A 21,725-nucleotide genomic window follows, 5' to 3' on the forward strand; every position below is an offset into this window, starting at 1 on the left:
TAAGGTTTAATTGGCAAAGAACATGTGCAAGATGTTCAGTGCAAAGAACTAGAATCAACCAGTGTCCTTTAGTAGGAAACTGGTTAACTAATTCATGGTTCAGCCATTTAAAACAATGAAGTAGATCTATATGTTCTGAAGTGGAAAAAAATCACCAAGATATAGTAAGTGAAAAAGGCAAGGTGCTGAATGGTGTGTATAGTCAGATTACTTTTGTAGTAATTTAAAAAACACATATAGAAGATGGATTGATAGATGTACTAGCATATAAACATTTTTTTCCCCGAAAGGAAACAAAAAAGCCTTTAACAATAAATACCTTTGGAAAGAGTAACTGAGTTATTATATTTGTGCCATTTAGAGATGCTTGGGCTTTGAGTTTTGTATTCTTCTCCATGTTCACTGATTTTATTTTTAGAAAAACACTTTATTAAATCTTTAAAATAAAAACCCAATAGCTAGCATTTATTGCAGGTTCATAATGAGTAAGGGGCTGTGCTAAGCATTTTACATATAATTCATTATATTCTGACATTAAATGATTAGCTCCATTTTCTAGGTGAGACGTTTGAGGCTCAGACAGCTGAAATTACTTGCTTGAGGTCCCACAGCTAGGAAGTGGGGAAGCTGCCATTTGAAATGCCTGTCCCCCTCAATTCAGGGCCCTTGGCTCTCAACTACCGGGCTATGCTCTTCTAATTGGTCTTTATATTCTCATTGCCTAATAAGAGTGAACTGGCAAACAACTGGAGTCTAATGAGGTAATGTATGTGCAAATACTTTTCTAAGTATAGAGATGTTTGGGGAGGACAGGATGAGCAGGAGGAGGGAATTTAAATTGGGCAGACCTGTCCACTGACCCCTAGTCAGTCAGGATATTGGTGTTTATTTTCCCTGAGGAGGGGATGATCAACGAGTTTTTTTCTCCTTTAAAATATTATAAAATTATATTTATTCCCTTTTTCCCCAATAATACCTGATCACTGTTTTAAAATTAAAATGATATGGAGAAATGAAAGTCCTTTCATAATACCCCTCACTGATAATTAATGACTGTTTCAGATTATAATGGCTGTATAACTATATATTGCACACACTCCCACATATTTTACATAGATGGGAGCAACTATATATTTGTTCAGTATATTGCTTTTTTTCATCCTTACGATGTATCTTGGCCATCTTTTCATATCAGCACTTAAAAATCTACTTTTCTCTTTTTAATAGCTGCACGGTATCTTATTTTGTGAACGTGTGTGTGTGTGTGTGTGTGTACACATTATTTTTTAAACCATCTTTTGAAGGACGTTTAAGTTACTTCCAATTGTTTACTTTCCTAGACGCTGCTGTAATGAATACCCTTCCTAAGAAAGTTTAGAAGGATCTTCAGACTGTGGGACATTTGTCTACTCTGTAGTCGACGAGAGTGACCCAGTCGGACTCTGTACCGAGGGTAGGAGTATGTTTCCCTGCGGGGAGAAACGAAGAATTCTCTCCAAAATACTTTGGCCAACACATTCATATTAGAGTGGCCAACAGGTGGGACCACCTCCACAAGAAGGGCACCCTGTTTTGCCAGTTTAGTAACAGCAGAGACTTGCTACAATTGCTCAGCACTGATTGCTGGATCAGAAGAGGAATTTCCAGACTCAGTTACAAGCAGGGCTGGTGCAGGGCTGTGGATTCCCCCAGACAGTCTGGAGACAGCTAGCCAGGGAGGTGGGCAGCAGAGCTCCAAATCAGGCAACAGCACGTGTGGAAGGAGCAGTGACCTACGAGGAGACTCAAAATTCATAGACCAAACCTCTTCCAGCAGAGGGCAGTGCCTCAGATATCAGGTGGGACTCAGGCCAGCTGGAGCCAGAGCTGGGGACTTCGCGGGACAGATGACACCAACCCTAGGCTGAGGAGAAATTGAGCTAAACTGTCCTTTGGATACTGTAAGTGACATCGCGGAGTACTCAGGGAGAGACACAGTGGGACTTCACACTACTGTAATTTGCCTGCTGTCTAATGTCTAACAGTTTGGGTTTGGTAATACCTATTTATACAGTTCAGCCATTAGGGCTTACAAGTAAGGGGATTTGGGGTCAATTTAACTCGACTGGCCACTGACTCAGGTTTCTGGGTGCATGCCTGAATCAAAAAGGGAGTGACATGCCTAAAATATAACCTAGGCTTCTGGGACCCTGGGGCTCTGTGGATCTGACACAAAGTTTACAAATAGAAAGTTAGCAGAGGGAAAGATATGTAAGAAGTACCAATTTTATCTAAAAATAGAAACTTAGTGGGTTTAACCGGAGTCCTTTGCTTCTGAATTTCAAAGACCGTGAAGGATGGCCGTTAAAACAAACTTTAACGGGGAAGAGCCAGCCATGCAAATTGCTGTGCCTGCAGATAATGAAAAGATCAAAAGAAGTTAGTCTGCTGGCCTAAACAATTTCCAATCAAGGCTTCCCTGCTGCGTAGCGGTTGGAATCGAAAATGGGGCAAAGCTGAGTTAGAGTACCGTAAAGTCTACTTCTAATCCTGTTGTTTTCCGAGCCTGGTGATAAGAAAGAAAGGAATGACTTTGGCATTTGCTGATGGAGACGAGGCAGATTTGCCAGATGATAAAAGTACCGTGTGTGTGTTTAATTATTTGTCAGGCACGGCTAAATAAAACACACCACAGAGGAAATCAGAACCATTAGCGAAGTCGAAGGCTAGTTTGCCCGCGTTTCTTCGAAAAATGTCAAGTGGAAGGAATACCAGCAAAGAGAATCAACTTTCTTGGCTGTTTTATTTTCCCTTCCGCTTCTAGTCCGGAGATGTTTGGCGTTCTCCGGGTCGTTAGATCCGCCAAGAGTGGATCGAGTCCTCAGGCCGGGCTGGGGGCAGCTGAGACGCAGAGAGGCTTCCGCGAGGTCGGGGTGGGACTGTCCGCAGCATCAGCAGCAGGAACAGCAGCTGCGGGCAGCCGGGCGGAAAAAGGGAGGACGCCGGAGGTTCTGGGAGAGGCCCTTTGCCAAGGCCGTAGCCCCGACCCGAAACCGTCCCCCGGCCGTCTCGCCCAGCAGGGCGCGGCCCCAGCGCCACCCGGCTCGCCCCGGAGAGGTGGGACTTTCCCCACCGGAAGTGATCCCGTCCAGTCTCGGGGAACTGGGGCACCTCAACCAGTGTGTCAGGGAAACCCTTCCGGGTGTGTGCGGTGGGGGGGGGTGGGGGGTGAGAAAAAAAAGAGGTGGGTTCGCCTGGAGTCCCAGCGGCCGCCGCCGCTGCCGCCGCCGCCGGACGGCCCCCGCCCCTTTTTCCCTCTGCGAGCCGCAGCGCAGGGGCGGCGGTGAGACCAAGGAGCCGGCCGATGGCCATGGCCTTGGCGTGACAGAGCCGGCCGGGCGGGTGCGGACGGCAGGGTAAGCGGCGGCGGTGTTGGCGGCGGTGGCCGTGTCCGGGTGGGAGCCGGGGGGGGGGGGGCGGGAGGGGAGGCGGCCGGCCGGGCTGCCCGGCTGGGTCGGGCGGGGGTCCGGCGGGTAACGCGCGCCCTCTCCCCGCCCCATCACAGGCCGGACGACGCCCGCGGGAGCCGCGGCCCAGAGACCCGTCCGGGCAGCAGAGACTGGAGCAGAGCACACAGGCCCGGGCCGGCTCGGCGGCGCTAGCAGGAAGCGGGGTCCTTGGGCCCCTTTGTGTGAAGGGCGGGGGAGGGGTACGGGGCAGCCCCCGGCCGCGGGCTCCTCCGACGCCCGCCTTCCCGCGGGAGCCCCCGTCGGTCCTGCGGCGCCCACCCCTTCCCTCCGGGGGGCGCGCCTCGCCTCCCCCCCCCCCCCACTCCGGGCTGCTCCGGGCTCGCCCTCTCCCCACGCCCCCTGCCTGGGCTTCAGTTCCTATAGGAAGGGCATTACCATCCCATCCCCACCCACCCCGACACTTCGCTCTTTCCCCTCCCCCTCCTTTAACTTCCTCTTCTTCCCTCGTTGGGCCCTCGGCTGCTCTGCACTCTCCTCCCGGGTTCGCAGATTTCCGCCCACCTTCCGCCTCCCAGGGCCGCGCCGCAGCTAGCGGGGTGTAATTTTTCCCTTCCTCTGGTAGGAGTTGGGGAAGGTGAGACTCATGAGGGAATACAAGGTAGTGGTGTTAGGGAGCGGAGGGGTTGGCAAATCTGCCCTGACTGTGCAGTTTGTCACTGGGACTTTCATTGAGAAATATGACCCCACCATTGAAGATTTCTACCGCAAAGAGATCGAAGTGGACTCTTCCCCCTCCGTGCTGGAAATTCTGGACACCGCAGGAACTGAGCAGTTTGCCTCCATGAGAGATCTCTACATCAAAAACGGCCAAGGTTTCATCCTGGTTTATAGTCTGGTTAATCAACAGTCTTTTCAGGTAACCAAACCAAGTCTTGTAATTTGTTAGAAGGGGGTGTGGTAATCCTACATTTACTTCTGGTTTGCTTGCACCGTGCGTAAATGACTGTGTTTTGCTTTTGAAAGTTAGACATGGCGCATTTTTGAGGTTACTCCTGGCACGGAAAAGTATTGAGTTGTTTCTGTAGAGAGGACTAAAGTCTCAACCGTCAACAAATGTTTTAAAGTTATTTTTAAGTGAAAGAGAAGTGAAAAAGAAATGTCAGCTTGTGTATATTTAGCCTGGACTGTATAGCCTTCTGAAGTTGCTTGTTCAAGTCAACAAGTCTTGGTTAATGTACTCAGCAAAACAACATTTAAAAGATAATCTCGGGCAAATAGAGCACTTCAGAAGGAAAATTATTTGGAGCCGATTATCTGTTGCACAGATAACTCCTCTGCGTCTGCTTCCCCGCTCCCCCTCTCTGTTCTCAGCCAAGTCTCTCAGCCAGATTTATAAATCTTAGGGCTGCAAGATGAAGAACTCAAGACCTGCCTTCTAGGCATTTTACTTACTTGGGGCGTGTGAGGGGAAGTTACTAATTGAAAAGACTAGTACCTAGAATTAATAACGAACAAAAACCTAGAATGACTCTCCTTTTTTGCAGTTCATCCAAATCGTTTCTGATAACATTGACAATATTTATAGAAAATGTGTGGAACTGGGAACACTGAACAAGTGCAGATTTCTAACCCCCGGCCGGTGGCCGAACTGGAGGTGGTCCAATTTCCTCGGAAAATCTGTCGTGTCCTTCACTGGAAGACAGACTGGAGGTTTAACCTTATTTTAAGAGATGCAATAAATGTTGCTATTTATTCCTTGAAAATAAATAACCTCATATTGACCCGCTATACTGACCTCCATTGATTTAAGAAATGGATATTTTTTTGCATTTAAAGGTATGCACTAATGTTGCTTACTTAAGAGACATTAAGTGCTTTACCCAAGCCAATATGCTAATTCCACTTTTCTTAGTATTTTAACTTAAAGTACTACAGTGAGCTTTTCTAGTAACCAGATATAGCAACTTCAGGATTGTTTTTTCTTTTAAAGATAATAAGTTATGGGTAAATGAAATAAAGTTATTGTGACCAAACTAAAGTTCATTTTATGTAGGCTTAAATTCCAAAGCATTACTGTTATAAAAGCATTTTTCACCAGAAAGTACCAATGTGCTAAAGGTGCTATTTGACAGGCGTTTTCTTTCTAAAGGATCCTTGGGACATTTGTTATTCTATTAGCTGACTCTCTTGAGGCTGGCAGTCTTTTGAAGGGTTTTTCATAAGATATCCATTATAGCTACTTCTTTTATACACAGAAATAGAGAGTGAAAAACTGCCATTATTTCAATGGAGACTTAAACTCTTTTAAGCCCCAAATGCCATAAATTTGGATTCTCAGCTGAACTTGTGTTTCCATAAGGACGCAGGGAAAAGAAGCTTAACCTAGAAGACTGAATTGATATGTGATCAAACAAAATTGTTACAAATATCAAATAACTGTATGTTTTTGTAAATTTTCAGTCCCTTGTTTTTCCTTCATCCTGCAAGTGAATACTGTGCGCTGTAACTATTCAAATTAAACATGTGTTATATTTAAGTCAAATCTTTTAAGTTACACAAAAATCCAAAAAAACTGTAATGTTAGTATTAAATCTGTAACACGTCTTAAATCAGTACTATCCGCCCCCCCCCCAAAGTTCACCCTCCTAGAGAATTGTTAAGGCTCTTATCTTTTGTAATTCATTGTAATTACTTAGAAAAAGTAATACATGTGGGAGAAAATTCAAGTTGTAAAACCAAACATAGGCAAAGGAAAGTTTGACTTCTTCCCGCCCAGACTCCCCCCTGCATTGTCTCTCCCAGGAGCTGCTCACTAGTGTACTGTAATTTCTAACATTGAAGTGTATTTTGAGGATAAAGGCACACCGTTAACATTTAAAATGAAATATTGAAGTGTGTGAATCTGGTTTTAACTTTGGTCTTCTAGACACAAAGCAGTGTTTTTGTTCCCACCTAAAACACTTTCTCTCAAGCGCTCTTGCTAAATGGCTAGGAATGCATAGATGCTGCCATCCTGTGCTAGGATAACAGGTGTTATCAGGAGTGATGACAAGCCGGCAGGTTTAAGGACATGGCCAGACACCCTTTTGTACAGATGGATTCATCATATTTGGGAATTTTAAATCAGTATCGACTGAGGGAGAGAAGTGATTAAGTGAGTCCTGAAGTTAGTGTGCAACCTATATTTTATATTCTTGACAGAAATCCAGCAGGTAGGGTCTGTGGAAATTATCTAGTTCCTACTTCAATGGAGAAAATGACATTTTCTCTATTTGGGTGTGTGGTTTTATTTTGGATTCAGCTTTCTCTACTTACTGAAGGATGACTTCTTGCAATATTGCAATATTTCTTTTATGGTTATGCAAATAGCATAATTTTTTTTCTTTCTCTTTGTGACTGTTTACATAGGATATCAAGCCAATGAGAGATCAGATTGTCAGAGTGAAGAGATATGAAAAAGTCCCACTGATCCTAGTAGGAAATAAAGTGGATCTGGAACCAGAAAGAGAGGTTATGTCTTCAGAAGGCAGAGCTCTGGCTCAAGAATGGGGCTGTCCTTTCATGGAGACATCGGCAAAAAGTAAATCAATGGTGGATGAACTTTTTGCCGAGATCGTCAGGCAAATGAACTATTCTTCCCTGCCCGAGAAGCAAGATCAGTGTTGTACAACTTGCGTTGTCCAGTAAAAAAAAGATAACCTCAATCATGGCCATACCGAGCAGGTTAGTTGTTGATGGAACCTTATGTTTTTGGTCAAGTGGAACAAAAAGCTGGGTAATACTAATAATACACATTGTGCTACCTTAAATTTCTTTATTTTAAAAATAATATTTCCCTTGGCGCAAAATAGTCAACATTCAATGTAGAAAATAGAAAAAAAATACAGATTAGTAAAATGAAGGTAAGAAATTGCCTGTATTCCCATCACCAAGATTTGTTTTGTAAAGCGACTTACGCTTCTTCTCTCTCTGGAAACATTCCTTTGGGATGGGGTAAGTTAAAGGATGATACACCTTTTCCCTGTTTTGGTGATGTAGCATCGAAAATGCATGGGAGAGCATCCAGTAATAATTTGAGAAGATGATTAGTTTTGTGTTATCTATGCTTTTCTTTTCTGGGCTGGAGAGCTGCTGTAATTGAAATCATCAATTTACTAATCACCCAAGTGCTAGATTTACAGGATGATTATTTAATCAAGTTCATCTGCACCTTGCACTGGAGGGACTTAAGTGACCTCTGATAATAATAAATTATAGTGCCACAATGTACCTTGACTTCATTATGAATATATGGTCCAGATGAGAATCTGGTGAAATCATCTGTGATGTGTTTAGAACGGACAATCCCAAGCCTAGGAAAATATGTATTCAGTTTAATAAATAATGGAGTTAATAAGAACAATAATAAAATCTTCAAACCTTTCACTGGGCTAAATAAATTAATAAAGCTTTATTTAATGAATGTGTTTTTGGAAAAGTAAGGTTATATAAAACTTACTGAGCATTTAAAATGAGATTATTTTATTCATGTCATGATCTTTTAATCTAGATTGTAATTGGGCAGATAGTCTCACTTAGACAATAATACTTAGATTATAAGATAAGACAACAAATATCCTGGATGACTGAGAAACCACAGAAAATGCCAGACTAGCCTGACAATATCAGGAATGGAATTGATTGTTTTGAGCCAAGACTGACCTCAAGTCTAAGAGGCAGTGTCAAATGGCAACAGTCATTTCAGATCGCAGAGATGATTCCTAATCAAAGGTCTGGCTTTATATGTGCTCCCTGGAGAAAAGACTAACAGTCCCTAATTTATCTTTTCAGACAAGATCTTCTGTCAGCTAGTGTCATCTTTGAAAATGAAGGATGACAACAGTGCTTTATTCAAAATGCTTTCACTCATCAGTTTTTGAGCACACCAGAATGAGATGAAAACACATTTATTGTCTTATACCTAGCTCCATCCGTTATCATAGAGTGTCACTGTGCAGACTGTAGCCCAGCATATGTTTTTGTTGATAGCATCACACTTGCAGTATAGTTTTTTGAGGCAGGAACAGGCCTATGTAGGTGATTGAGTCCAGGGTTCTTGACACAACAATGTCTCTTCTTAAATTGTAAGCCAGCTTCAAGTTTGAGCAAGTTCTGTGTGGGGTCGCATCTTTACCATTATGCTCTTCTTCTCTATCTGACACTTTTAACCAGGCAAATGACGTAAGTGTATGCATTTTAGTTTTATCATCTTTATAAAAGATTACCCAGCTCCTGCAAAATGTTCCCAGTTTTTTTCCGTCATTAATGTAAACAGCTATAGGAAGGAAACGGAATAAAATTGGTCTCACATGTAGAGGGCCACTGTCTTAGTGAAATTGGCAAATGAGTAATGTCTAAAGCTATTTTTAAAGATTTCTTATTCTGAGTTATTTCTGAGTTTATTTCATTTTGCAGCTTTTGTGATCTAACTTGCTTTTAATCTGTTTGGTTACCTACCAGAATGACTAAGTACACTTTTTAATATCTCAAGGAAACTATGTTTATATTTTTTGTTAACTAAGGTACTGAAATCAGAAAATATTAATAACAGTAATTGCTCATTTTTATAATAATGGGTTAAGTTGCCTGTGTAGTTTTTGTTTGGTTTATATAAGCAGAATACACAATTGAAGGTGTGAGTCTTGAAATAAAATATCTAACCAGCTGGATTTCTGAAAATGTTTATAGGGAGTTCCCCTGACCAAGATCTTTGAGAACAAAGCACACTATATGCAGTGGGTTTTTTTGCTATCAAATAAAATTGAACTGATGTGCACAGGTATCTGTAATTGGAGGTCCATAAAGTTTGTGGTTGTGCTTGCTTACTATTTATTTGAAAAAATAGGTGATGGATTCTGAGTCCTGTAGCTTGAGTCATAGAGCTCTGAAGTCTATCAGTCCCAGATTTAGATTGAAGATCAAACTTAGACGAATAAAGGTGATTTGGGAAATGTTTGTCCTTAATATTTAGAAGAGTACCTTGTTCAAATTAGAGATAGTAAGACTCAAGTAAGTCAGAAGAACTGTGATTGTTGTGAGTTGGTTTCTCTTAATTGAAAGGGAAAATACATTAACGTTCTAAGCATTACTTCTGATAATTCCTCACATTTAGTTCTTACCACTCTTGAATTTGAGTCACCAGTCTGTTGCCCAACACCTGTTTATCTGCATGGCTCCCAGGATTGTTTCCTCACCTTTCACCCTCCCACTGGCAGTAATCTTACTGTAAGTTTGGAAGCAATGCCAGATTCCTTATGCACTGCTTTCGTGGCTGGTTTCCTTACTGACCCGAGGAACCTGCCATCAACTGCTTTGAGGGACTTCATTTACTGTGCAGCAGAAGTATAATAGAAACCCAGGTCAGTGTTGCAGCCCTGTCTCGGTTTTATTAACTGTATCATCGTTCCCCTGTATTGGTGTAAATAGTTGACATTTGACTGTTGTGAGATACTGTCATTGAGAATGATGAGTGTTTTGTTAATAATCTCATAATACTATAAAAGAAGTAAATAACAGTGCTGTGGGGTTTCAGGGAAAGGAGAGACCACGTTCAGTTAGAGCAGGTTCTCAACATTCAGGACTCTGCTGTAGGGGCCATCCTGTGCATTGCTGAATGTTTAGCAGCATCCCTAGCCTCTACCTACTGGATGCCAAGAGCGTTCCCCCCACCCCTCTGTTGTGATGAACAGTAATATTTCCAGACATCGCCTCCTGGGGGACAAAATTGCCCCTGGTTAAGAACCACTGATTTAGAGGAACTGGGCAACGGTAGCATTTGAGTCAGGCCTTGAAGAATGGGTAGGATTTGAGTGGATGGGGGGAGGGGTAGAGGTGACTTCCGAACAGAGGGAATGCCAGAAAGAAAGAAAATAATATCCTAAAAATATTCTGTTAGGGAAGTACAGTAAAGTTATTCCTTAAATGCGATCATTTGGTAAATACTCTTTTGGCAAATAGAATTTTTTTAAAGATTATTTTTTCAAGGATTCCTGTATCTCAGTCCAGTATTGACAGAAATTATTATTGTTTTTTTTTTTTTAAAAAAAAAAAAAACAGGAATAAAAGAAGGTGTTCTTTACTACAGCTTGAAGGTCTCCTGCAGGATTTTATCCTATTTTTCTCCGTGTATTATGGACGGGTTGTCTCAACGAGAGTAAGTGGTGCATAAGAGTACCAAACACCGGGAATGAAACAGAAAGAACAAAGATCATTATTTATGTCAGCCTCAGTTCATTATATATGTCCGCCCGAAGAAAAAGGGAGATTCTTGATTCAAGACTAGTACATCATTTCACGTGGCGGCAGAATGCCCGGGATGTTAACAAAGGCTCCTGAAGGGCTGAGCCATCTATGAATGTCATTTTAGTCTAGCTGGCCTTACTATTTCTAGACACAGTGGAATTGATTCGCATTTTCAGGTTTTTTAAAAAATAAATAAATATGTGGAATCAGAATTGTTTCTAATCTTTTTTTCCAGCTTTTAATTAGATATGATATGCCGGGGATTTAGCAGGTGTGAGGGGGAAATCATGAACATTAAATCACATTTTGTACTTTAAAATGCTGGCATTTTCGTATCCAAGTTAAATATTAATAATATCAGTAAAACACTGGAGTGGAATTCTATTGTTGAAGTTACAGTTTAGATAGATACTTCCTTTTTTCCCCCCTGCCCTATCTTGCTTATCACTTTGGAGAAAATAGCTTACTTTAAATGCTCATTTGTCATCCAGTTCACATAGTGAGCCAGGATGGAGCCTGTGACACAGCGGCCCCGAGTGGAGGAGAAAGTATTCCTTGGGATAGTGTGTACCATATAGATCTGCAATGGACCTGGGGGAAAAGGGGAGAACAGAGCTGCCTTGTCCTTTCTGCCCACTAATTCTCCCAGACCTTCGCTGACCCCCACAAGGTTCATGGTTTGGGACTATTCAGGGTGGATAGGTGCCTAGTTAGACCTGCTCTGGGTGTGGAGGTGTCTGTGATTAGAATGACTCTTTGTGTATCTGTTCCCACTTTAACTGCTTCCTTTTAACCTCAAGATTAGGCTTTTTTTTTTTTTTAACATCTTTATGGGAGCATAATTGCTTTACAATGGTGTGTTAGTTTCTGCTTTACAACAAAGTGAATCACTTATACATATACGTATGTTCCCATATCTCCTCCCTCTTGCGGCTCCCATTTGAGCCATTCACTTTTACTCTTTTACCTCTCTAGCTTAGAATGAGCCATCAGTAGAATTAACAAAAATTGCATCATGGAGTTGGCGAATTGCCACTGAGGAAGTATTCTAGCCATACTTCAGGAAAGATTCTCCTCGTGGGAGTACTTCTCAGTGGAATTCTAAAATCCAGAAGATAATATCACCAAGAAAAACTTAAATCCTGTCAGCTGTTGGAAAAACTTATCCTACTAAAAACATACTCCCAAATTCCTTTGATTAGCCACAGTCTTAGGAGTATGGGATTCAGAAAAAGCAATTTAGAGTTGAGGGAAGCAGTGCCCTACCTGGTTTAATTCAAAGCTAGCAGCCAGGATGGGATCGTTGGGCTCGCACTGCTGCTGATTATCAGGGGGCACGATCATACTGCTTGAGATCTCAGAATTGAATTCATCATATTCATTTAAACTTAGAGATTTTAGGTCTAGGACGCAAGAAAAATCGCTCTTCCTTTTTACCCTGGGTTTACTGTAAACTTTGAGTGTGCATGTTCTCCTTAAAGCCCGGTTCACCTTCCGCTTGAGGATTCTATGCCATAGGTTCAGCTTCTGCTGTCTATGTTTAATGGGTGACAGATGAGCACTTTTAATGACCCTGGTTCTCTCACTCCACCCCGTAATAAGCTTCATGAGTGTTACGCAAATTACAGTGGAGAAACAAGCGAGATATTTGACAGAAAACAACTCTATCAACAGAATTCTAGCCTGGTGCTTTGCTAATATAATTAATATTTAACTTGGATATGAAAATGCCAAGTAAAAAATGTGAAACGAAATTTATTTTTTAAAAAAGTGCCTTTGGTTAAGTCCCCAGAATATCGTATGTATAAAACTGGAAAAAGTTAAAATTGATTATGGTTGCACATTTATATTTGCTAAAAAGAATGCTAGTAAATGCCATTGTGTTTAGAAATGCTAAATCCAGCTAAGCTAGAAAGGCATTCATAAACTGCTAAGCCTTTTAGGAGCCTTTGTTAATATCCCAGGCATTCTGCTGCCACGTGAAATGATGTGCTAGTCTTGAATCAAGAGTCTCCCTTTCTCTTCACGCTGACATAAATAATGATCTTTGTTCTTTCAGTTCTGTGTTTGGTACTCTCGTGTACCAATTTATCCCACTTGGGAGACCCTATTTCATAATTTCCTGAGCAAAAGCTTTGGACTGTTGTTTGAGATTTTAAAAAATTCTTTCCTAACAAAATCTAATTAGAAAAAAGTGGAAAAGTGAAACCAGTTAAGCAAGAATTTGAGCAGAAGCTTCCAGAGTTCAGATTTGTTGGGTGTCTTGCTGGAAACTTGAGAGTAAGGACAAGGATCACTTGTGTTCTATCTCACAAAGTAGCATGTTATACTTTTGCAGTGTGTCTGGATGTGATATCCTGGGAGCTAAAAAGTATGACTTTGACCAGCTGCCTTTAAAACTTCTGGAATGTTTTTTAAATGAATAAGAGTTGTTAGTACACTGAAAATTTTGCTTTCACAGTGTGGAGCAGTAACATTTACATTTTGCATTCAGTGAACTTCTAATCTGAGAGAGACTGTACTTTTGGCTTAATGCAAGCTTTTGCCTCAGAATTTATGACTGCAGAGAATTAAAATTTATTACTCTCTTGAAAAGTAGTTGGTATTAATACTTTGTTTAATGGTATACCTCATATTAATACTGTTGAATCTGACCCGGGATTTATCTATGTCTCTTGATTTCACTGGAGTATTGTCATCCTGTGGAATGTGGATAGACCAAGTATTAACCAGGTTTTTAGAGGGTGGGAAATAATGCATTTATCACGTTTTATTTAATGTAGATTATGGTTAATAAGCTGGTATGTATTCTTAATGTTTATTTTGGCTAGAAATAATTACTACTTCCTCAATTTGATTTCAGAGAATGCCTGAACTATTAAATCATCCAAGTCTTCCCTATTTAAGAGACATATTCATATTTGGAAATCCTAAACTCTTTATAATTGTTTATTTTGAAAAATGTGAGTTAAAATTTATAGTCAACTTACTAATTCATATTAATTGACGAAAGTCTGATCTGAAAAAGAGTCCTCACAATGAACTGAATATATAGTGAAATACTGTTGTGTTCAAATAGGTATAAAAATTGAAATGAGGCTAAAAAATAAAAATATAAAGGTCTTTAATTTGGATATCAAAGGCATAATCCCGGTCTTCTAGAAATTTATAACACAGTTGAGAAATAAAAAAGTTACCTGACATTTGACATGTAAGGTGCTTTCACATAGTACCTTACGTAATGTTTACCACAACCCTGTCAGGAAAGGATTTTTATCCTTATTTTAATGTTGAGGAAACTGGACTTGCCCAAGCTTAAATAACCAGTGTCCTAATTAACAACTTGCGTTAATGCAAAGAAAGTCTTAATTTTAATTGGAAGAAAAAATTTTCTTTAATAATTTCTAAAGAGGCAAACTTTTGTTCTGTTTTTCCTAATGTGTTTAGGTGGCAGAATTTCAATAATAATGAGTGGAGAGACGTTCTTTAAAACTTATCATTTTTGTGATATAGCTGCTAATAAAGAGTTCTCTCAGGCTCTTTGAACGCGAATAGATGTGTAGCTGTCAAATGAAATTAAAATTATGCATGTATAAACATTGGTAGAGCCCCAAGATGATCTTAAGTTGGTTTCACTTGGCATTGTTTCCTAGTTGCTATTCTACTCTTTGTTTCTGGCTTTATTTAACAATTTTAATCTTTTACACTAGAAAATGTAATTCCATTCCCCTAGAAGCACTTTGGTGATCCAGCATATTTAGAAGACATTGTGTCTGAATGATAGACTTTTTTCCCCCTGGTATTAATTAGGAGGGCGGAAGTCTACCAATTGTAAGAGCAGAGACTGAGAAATCTCAACCATAGGAGAAGCTTTTATGGTTGGGAGGATGTACCGAAGAGGGCGAGCCAAAGTGGGAAATTTGAACTACTGCTGTCACCTAGCATCTAACCCAAGTCGGGGTACCTAGTAGATGCTTGATAGCTAGACCTTGATTGAATTACATTTTCTTATTTTAAAAATCTCAAAAAAACCCTAACTTTTGAAGTTTTGCATATTGTCAAGTTAGTTCATAATCAGTATACGTTTAATTCTAATACTATTTCCCGTTAAAAACGTGAAGAGATCAAATTCAAAGTAGAAGTGACATTTGCCACTTTTACACTGTAAGATCTTTTAAACACGTAATAACATTTTTAATATTGTATATTTTACAAAATATAATATTTTTAAAAATAAAAGTTACAGTATATTCCATCCAACGCATCATTATAGTGTTGCTAAAATTTAATGATTCTTTTGGACCACAGAAAATTATTTTTGCTTAAATTTATGGGGAACACAGTGAAATTCCACTTTACGATTCTGGTACCACTTGCATGTGTATAGAGATCTGTTGTCAGTGTTTTCATTTTAAACTGTAATCTATATTTCTACATTTTAATGACATTTTAATCTTAATTGCAGATAAAACTCAGAGGAAATTTGCACAGATGCTGCTTTGGAGAACTTTACAACCTGGGTTGCAGAACTGAGCCTTGGTAAACCTGTCTCTATTACAGCATGTTGCCATACATCTAATTAAGTGCATAAGGTCTTTGGCCTTCAAGATCCATTGACCTTAAACAGGAATGCTTAGCACGTTTACCATATGTTTAAAATCTGTTCTTTATCAATCAGTCCTTTTGTAGCTTTCTAAGTTCTTATTGATGGCTAATATGCAAGAATTAATTTTTAATATTTTAATTGATTTCTTTAATCAGTTTCTCAACTTGTATTTATTAAATACTCAAACTCAGTATTACCTACTCAATGCCTTTTAAAAGAAAGTTATAATGGAGAAAAATTGAGCCTTAAACAAATGGTTACTTCTGTATATTACCTCGCACCAGTGCTTCATTCTATTTGTAAAATCTTTCTCCTTTAAATGGTTGGTTAATACTTTGAGCCTTTGTTTACGTGTGGCAGTGTTGTAAAAAGAAACTGAAGATCACATTTTACCTGTATGGATGGAATATCCCTTTTCTTCAAGTGCAGTTTGTGATGTGTTTTTGTAATTAAAATGTTCTGAAAGTTACAATTGATATTTGAAATTGACTGTAGAGCATTTAGCTGAAGAGTTAAGCATTTGATTCCATTAGGTTTTCACATGTGTTAATCTCATTTACAGCATCAAATTGCAGCAGTAACATTTTCCTTTCTGTGAAGTTCTAAATTTAGTTATGACCTACTTAGCAATGCCTTTGAAGAGGGATATTGTATCCATGGTAAATTAATTGTATACCTAAACAGAGATAGCTCAGCTTTGCCTGTCAGGCTTGTAATTGACATCTAGTAGACTTCTGCACATGTAAAATTAAATTCAAATAAAATCATATACAGTTTCTAGTTCTTAATATTTGTCTTTCTGAGTAATAGTTTAAAGCAATATTTGTTAAAGTTTTCTTGCACTATCACAATTGCTTTTTAGTTATTTCTCAAGAAGCATGTTTGTAGTAGAGACAAAAATCTGTGTAACAGGAGGGAGGATAGCGCCAAGTCTCTGGGCGTTTTGTTTTTTTTGTTTGTTTGTTTTTTTGCAAATGTGCTTCTAATAGCCATTGCCTTCCATGTTGTTTACCTAATCAGCACATTTTGTCTGAATACTTGAACATTTTAACAGTAACACAGGTATAGAAGCAGAAAGAAAACTTATAAAGAGTAATCTTGTGGTTCAGTTTTAACATCATGACGAGCGCTTTTTCTAGCAATGATTTAAAAATTTTGTAAGTTTGACAGTATTTTGTTGTTGGGTTTTTATTTGGTTTTAGTTGTGTGCTTTTAATTTGCAGAAGTTAATAACTGCAGCTCACCTACTGCACCAAAGTTCTCGATTTTAGGAGCCCAGCTTTAGTCATTTGAACATGCTTCTAAATAAAACAAAACAAAAAAAACCAAAACTATACTTTTGATCTATAATAATAGCTCAATAACTTTGTCAAGGAAAGCTCTAATATATGCAGTGATGGTTTTTGGAAGGGTGTGGCAATTTTAAATTTATATTGTGTGTGATGTTCAAATAAAGTGTTATCTACATTCATGTGATTTATTGGTCAGCATGACCATTAATTATTGCGTAGAAATTAATTAAACTTTGATTTCCTTTTTTAAAATCGTGTTGCATTTGATTCCTGATCAAATTCCCTCAAAGTGAACTCTTGATTTTAGATTTTGAATTTTATGGTGAGATTGTAAGGGTGGAGGCAATTGAAACTTTGTTTCTTATTTATAAACTGCTTGAAATGAATACCTAATTTAAGTTTGCACTTTAACACCAAACTTAAAACCAAACACTCAGTTCAAAGTAGGTTAAGTGATTGTGGTTCATCTTTATTAGCTTTGTGAAATTCTAAAGGAATCAAATCATTCATAATGATTTAAGTTTTCTGCAGATGGATTTTTTTTAATACAGTGTTTCTTTCCTATGGATAGTTCCCATTCTCTCGCTCGCTCGTTCTCGCTCGCTCTCCTTCTCGTTCGCTCTCGCTCTCTCTGTCACTGACCTCAGCAGCAAGTTTAACTTGAATTCACTTAGGATCACAGGAATCAGGAATCAGGGGAAAGTGATTTAAAGGTGGTTTCTCCAGCACATTTTAAGAAAAGGGACCAAAAGTTATTTTAGCTTCCTCAATAGATTGCATGTCAAGTTGCTTATTAGGATAATAAATTAATATTAAATGCAATATATGTCTCATCTTTACTGTGGCATCTGTTTAGGAGTTGTTCAAATCACTGCAGTAGGGCTCTGCAAATAAAATCATGTAACCTATTATCATGGATCTAATGTACTGTAACTTTATCAATGAAAGGTAAAAAGTCTCGAATAACAAGTACAGACATTGAACAATGACATAAAGATTTGTAAAAATAAAATTTTTCCAATAGATTTCATTCTTGTCATTTTGTAAGACGACCCTGCAGTCCACCTGTTTGTAACTTTTTTAATAAAATAGACATCTGTATTACTGAGGTTGTTTTCTTGAATTATTTGCTGTATTACTACTTGTTATTTGCTAACTTGTAAATCTCATAACTCAAAGTCATTACTTTTTATCGAAATGATAATGTGTATTGCAGTACATGTTTAAACAAGTTAAACGTTCACTTGTGTCCTTAGTCACCATTCTGGCATATATGGGGAAAAGCTGAGATATATCCTAAAATGTAATATTTAATCAATTGAATAACATATAAATAAATTAGAAATTAGAAATAATGGGTAAAAATGTATAATGTATATGACTTGTCCCAAATGGAGAAAGTGGCCCAGCTACAAATCTGTTGGCTGGGAAGTGTCCATGTGTAGGACTTTTCAGATGATATTAAGCAATATAATTAAATTCTGAAATAATGAATTAAGAAAATTCAACACAATTATCACTTTGTTTTATCCAGTGAAAGGTTTTGCCAATCACTTTAATTCACTGCTTAACCTAGTGTTTTTAAATTGTTGAACTGAATAGATGTTTTAATCTCAATGTTTTTTAAAGCCACATGTTTTCTTTGAAGTTGGACAGTTCTGTCTGTCCAAATATATTATGGACTGGATTTTTTTAATTGTAAAAATGGGCAGATTTATATACCTGTGTCATTACATACAGAAGATATTTTGTTGTTTATTACCATCGATTATCAGTCTTTAGTTGGGCTCTAAATACCCCATATATGCCATACTAGATGCTGTCCTTCAAGTTCAAAAGCCCTTTTCTACAAGGAAGGCTCTCATGACTTCAGAGCCCCTCCCCTTTTTTTTCTACTGAAGGAGTAGCATCCCTCATCCAGCAAGGTCAACATTTTTAACCGAGTGAATAACAGAGAGAGAGGATGGAGTAGGGTGAATGCCCGATGAGCCGTATCAGTAGGGTACTCTGTCACAGCCAGGTCACCTTTATATCTTCACCTTTTCTGCCCTTCCCATGTTCTCATCTGGAGAGAAGATTCATCCTCCAGGACATAGCAGCTTGCATGGGTCAGTATCCAAGACTGTAAGACTTCTCGTTCAGATTTAAAACAGGGACAGTTTTTCAGATAGGCTCCTGCTTTCACATATATTTATCTCATTTGAACCTTACAGCTATCTGGTGTCTTGGACTTTATTGTCCCCAATTTGTTGTTGATGAAACCAAAGCTCAGGAAAGTTGTGACTTAAGATCATAAAGGCAAAGTCAAATGATTAAAATGTTGAGGAGGGTACTTTGGGACAAGTCTTAAAATTAATTCATCATTGGGTCGTGTCAAATATGTGCTGTTAAAATTATAAGCTCATGGGACTTCCCTGGTGGCGCAGTGGTTGAGAGTCCGCCTGCCGATGCAGGGGACGCGGGTTCGTGCCCCGGTCCGGGAGGATCCCACATGCCGCGGAGCGGCTGGGCCCGTGAGCCGTGGCCGCCGAGCCTGTGCGTCCGGAGCCTGTGCCCCGCAACGGGAGAGGCCACAACAGTGAGAGGCCCGCGTACCACACACACACAAAAAGTTATAAGCTCATGGAAACAGCACAAAAGACACACAGCAAGAAATAACTGTTTTGAGTCAGTGTGACAGTTCATATGTAACAAAATACTATGGGTCCTATTTAAAGGTAATGTGTTTGTTATATTGCTAAGAGTTTATGTAAGACATAAGCTATTTTCATTATAGCTATTTTTCTTTGGAAAGTCAATGTCTTAAATCAGGATTTGGCAGTCTTTGGTCGCCAGGCAGAATCCAGCCCAGTTAGCAGTGCCAAAAGGACTATAGTTAGATTTAGCAGCTGTATCCTGAATCCATTGCAGAGCTCAGCTGCACCCTTTTTCTACCTAAACTTAGCGTTTGAATGGAGGACCAGAAGTGCAGTTGATCCCAGACACATCCTTTGTCAGCAAACAGACCTACTTCAGTGCTTAGGCATTACTCTCTATGGCCCAGGCTGCCCCATTCACAAACTCAATGGTCCTGTCATTGTACAGGACCCATTCATAAGTTTTCCTCCATAGACTATGAGCTCCTTGAAGGTAGGGCCTTGCCTAAGTCACTTCTTACCTCTAGTGTGTTATAGGTGCTCAATAAATATTTTATGAAATTATAATCACAGAACCAGTATGGCAGATGGGTGTTCACTCTTTAGAAAACTCTAACTCTGCCATTTCCTACTGGTTGTTTTCATTTATAGCACGTAGTGTGGGAAATGCATTTTCTTCCTCCACCTTCCTTCATCCTCTGCAGCACTAAGTTGATTTTTTTTTCTCCTTTGTTTTGCTTTCTGTTTTTGTTTATGAGAGAAGTAATTTGTTTCTAAACTCACTTTCAAGAGAAATGTATACCATAAAGAGATGGTCCATACAGGCGTACTGTAAATATGGATGGAAGGGCCTTGAGTCTAAGATTAAATTCCCCCAGAATCTAGGGAGGAGAATACAGTCAAGAAAGAGTATTTGCTGCTCATGCCTGGATTTCCTCTCCAGTAGATTTCGAAGCTGACCCAGACCTGTCCCAGCCTCATTCTTAGACAAGTCAGAGAAATGTTCACACTGGGTCCCCCAACCTCTCAAATAGTTCCCCTTAATGAGGCAATAATTCCTATTCTCTCTGCAAAAATCTCAGGTGATTCCCCGCCTACACCCCTACAGTCATCTCCTTGGCCTTTCCTTTAATCCTTGTCCCCATTCCTTCATCGTACCTACCAATTAACTTGTACCCCATGTAACCAAAGTCCTACCCTGCCCCCTCCCTTCTTTCCATAAGATAGTTTTATGAGTAATAAAACTAATGGAAGTAAAGATTTTTTACTCTGGTTCCCCCAACACCAAGATTCAGTCTCCAAATCCATTGACACCAGTAGTTGGAGACATTTTCAGGTTGGCCTTAAACCAAGGTCAGGTTATCCTCCAGATGTTAGTCCCATGTATGTGCTTCAATATCAATGATCTGTGCAGTCTGCCGTGTAACCAGAGACTCCCAGATGCCCCAGAAAGCCCTCCAGGAATTGGCTCCTGAGGCTCTAGATACTTTTACTCACGCTGTAAGCCTCAGAGAATGCCCTGGACTTAGTAGTTTGAAGCTCCTACCAGCTGCTGTAAGCTTTAAAGTTTGGAAGGGGGATGTGAGGGAGCGAGGGGCTTAAGCCCATCTGAACTTTTACTTGGACCTTGAAAGTGGACAGGTGTGAAGTCTGTAGTTAAGAAATGTAAGGATCTCTGGGGGTTCTGACCCTTCAGTAAATCCCAGTTTGGGGGTTCACTGTTTCGGAGGGAGCCTTGGGAATTCCTTATACAAGTGGGCATCGTTTTCTCTGGTTTCCTGCAGTCCCTCTTTTGAACACTTGCATGGTTACCCTTAGAAAAATCCCAACCAAGGCATAGACATTATGCCATGCCCCCAAGATATCTCTACAAGTGTTTTGGCCCTTTGCTCAGGCCCCAAAATATATAGAAGTAAATGGTGGGTGTGGACATTTAAATGGCAAATACAAGGCTTTATCATGCTGCTTGGTTACAAGCTGAGCCTGGTGGATGCTTGAGTCTTCTGACCACTATGGCATGGCAATCGAAGCCCTTGTTCTCTAACCCAAGAGAAGTCTGAGCTGCAGGCCTTTGGCTCTCCAGCTGGCTAAAAAGAATATTTTCAGTGACCTAGGAATGGAAATGCGACTCAGAAAAGAGTGATATCCATTTGACAGTAAATAGTTGCTTGGTGGGGAAGATAACTATTCCAGACAAAAAAGGGACAAGAAAATCAACACCTTTATTTAACTTCATTTAACTGAGCTTCTATGTATATGCCAGGCACTGTGCTATGAGCTGAGTTTACAAGAGGAATGTGATATGACCTTATCCCCTGGTGGAGCTTACATTCCAGCCTCGGAGACAGCCCTGCGAGCAATAATTATGAGGCAATATGCTGTATGCTCTAATATCAGCATGTATCAGATGCCAGGGAGCCCAGAGAAGGGAAAGGATTTGTGTATCCAGTATTTTCATCAT

General features: G+C 39.7%; 1 protein-coding gene across 2 annotated transcripts; it reads left to right on the top strand.

The window, feature by feature from the left end:
• Nucleotides 1–1,862: 1,862 nt before the first annotated feature.
• On the top strand, nucleotides 1,863–17,653 carry RAP2C (RAP2C, member of RAS oncogene family). 2 transcript variants are annotated; one of them, XM_059049953.2, is made up of 4 exons: nucleotides 1,863–1,940; nucleotides 3,545–4,365; nucleotides 6,858–7,172; nucleotides 15,196–17,653. In XM_059049953.2, the coding sequence occupies exons 2-3, from the start codon at nucleotides 4,093–4,095 to the stop codon at nucleotides 7,134–7,136; spliced, it is 552 nt and encodes a 183-aa protein (XP_058905936.1). In that variant the 5' UTR covers nucleotides 1,863–1,940; nucleotides 3,545–4,092; the 3' UTR covers nucleotides 7,137–7,172; nucleotides 15,196–17,653. The 2 variants fall into 2 exon arrangements, with proteins under 2 accessions (XP_058905936.1, XP_058905935.1); XM_059049952.2 differs by lacking the exon at nucleotides 1,863–1,940 and adding an exon at nucleotides 3,184–3,395.
• Nucleotides 17,654–21,725: the final 4,072 nt, after the last annotated feature.

Source organism: Kogia breviceps, chromosome X (assembly GCF_026419965.1).
Source record: "Kogia breviceps isolate mKogBre1 chromosome X, mKogBre1 haplotype 1, whole genome shotgun sequence".
Classification (NCBI taxonomy): domain Eukaryota; kingdom Metazoa; phylum Chordata; class Mammalia; order Artiodactyla; family Physeteridae; genus Kogia; species Kogia breviceps.

Excerpts from the sequence above, each read along its gene's own strand:
- RAP2C (XM_059049953.2), top strand. The coding sequence starts at position 4,093 with ATGAGGGAATACAAGGTAGTGGTGTTAGGGAGCGGAGGGGTTGGCAAA. Across the intron at positions 4,366-6,857 it reads TTAATCAACAGTCTTTTCAG|GATATCAAGCCAATGAGAGA; the intron begins GTAACCAAACCA and ends CTGTTTACATAG.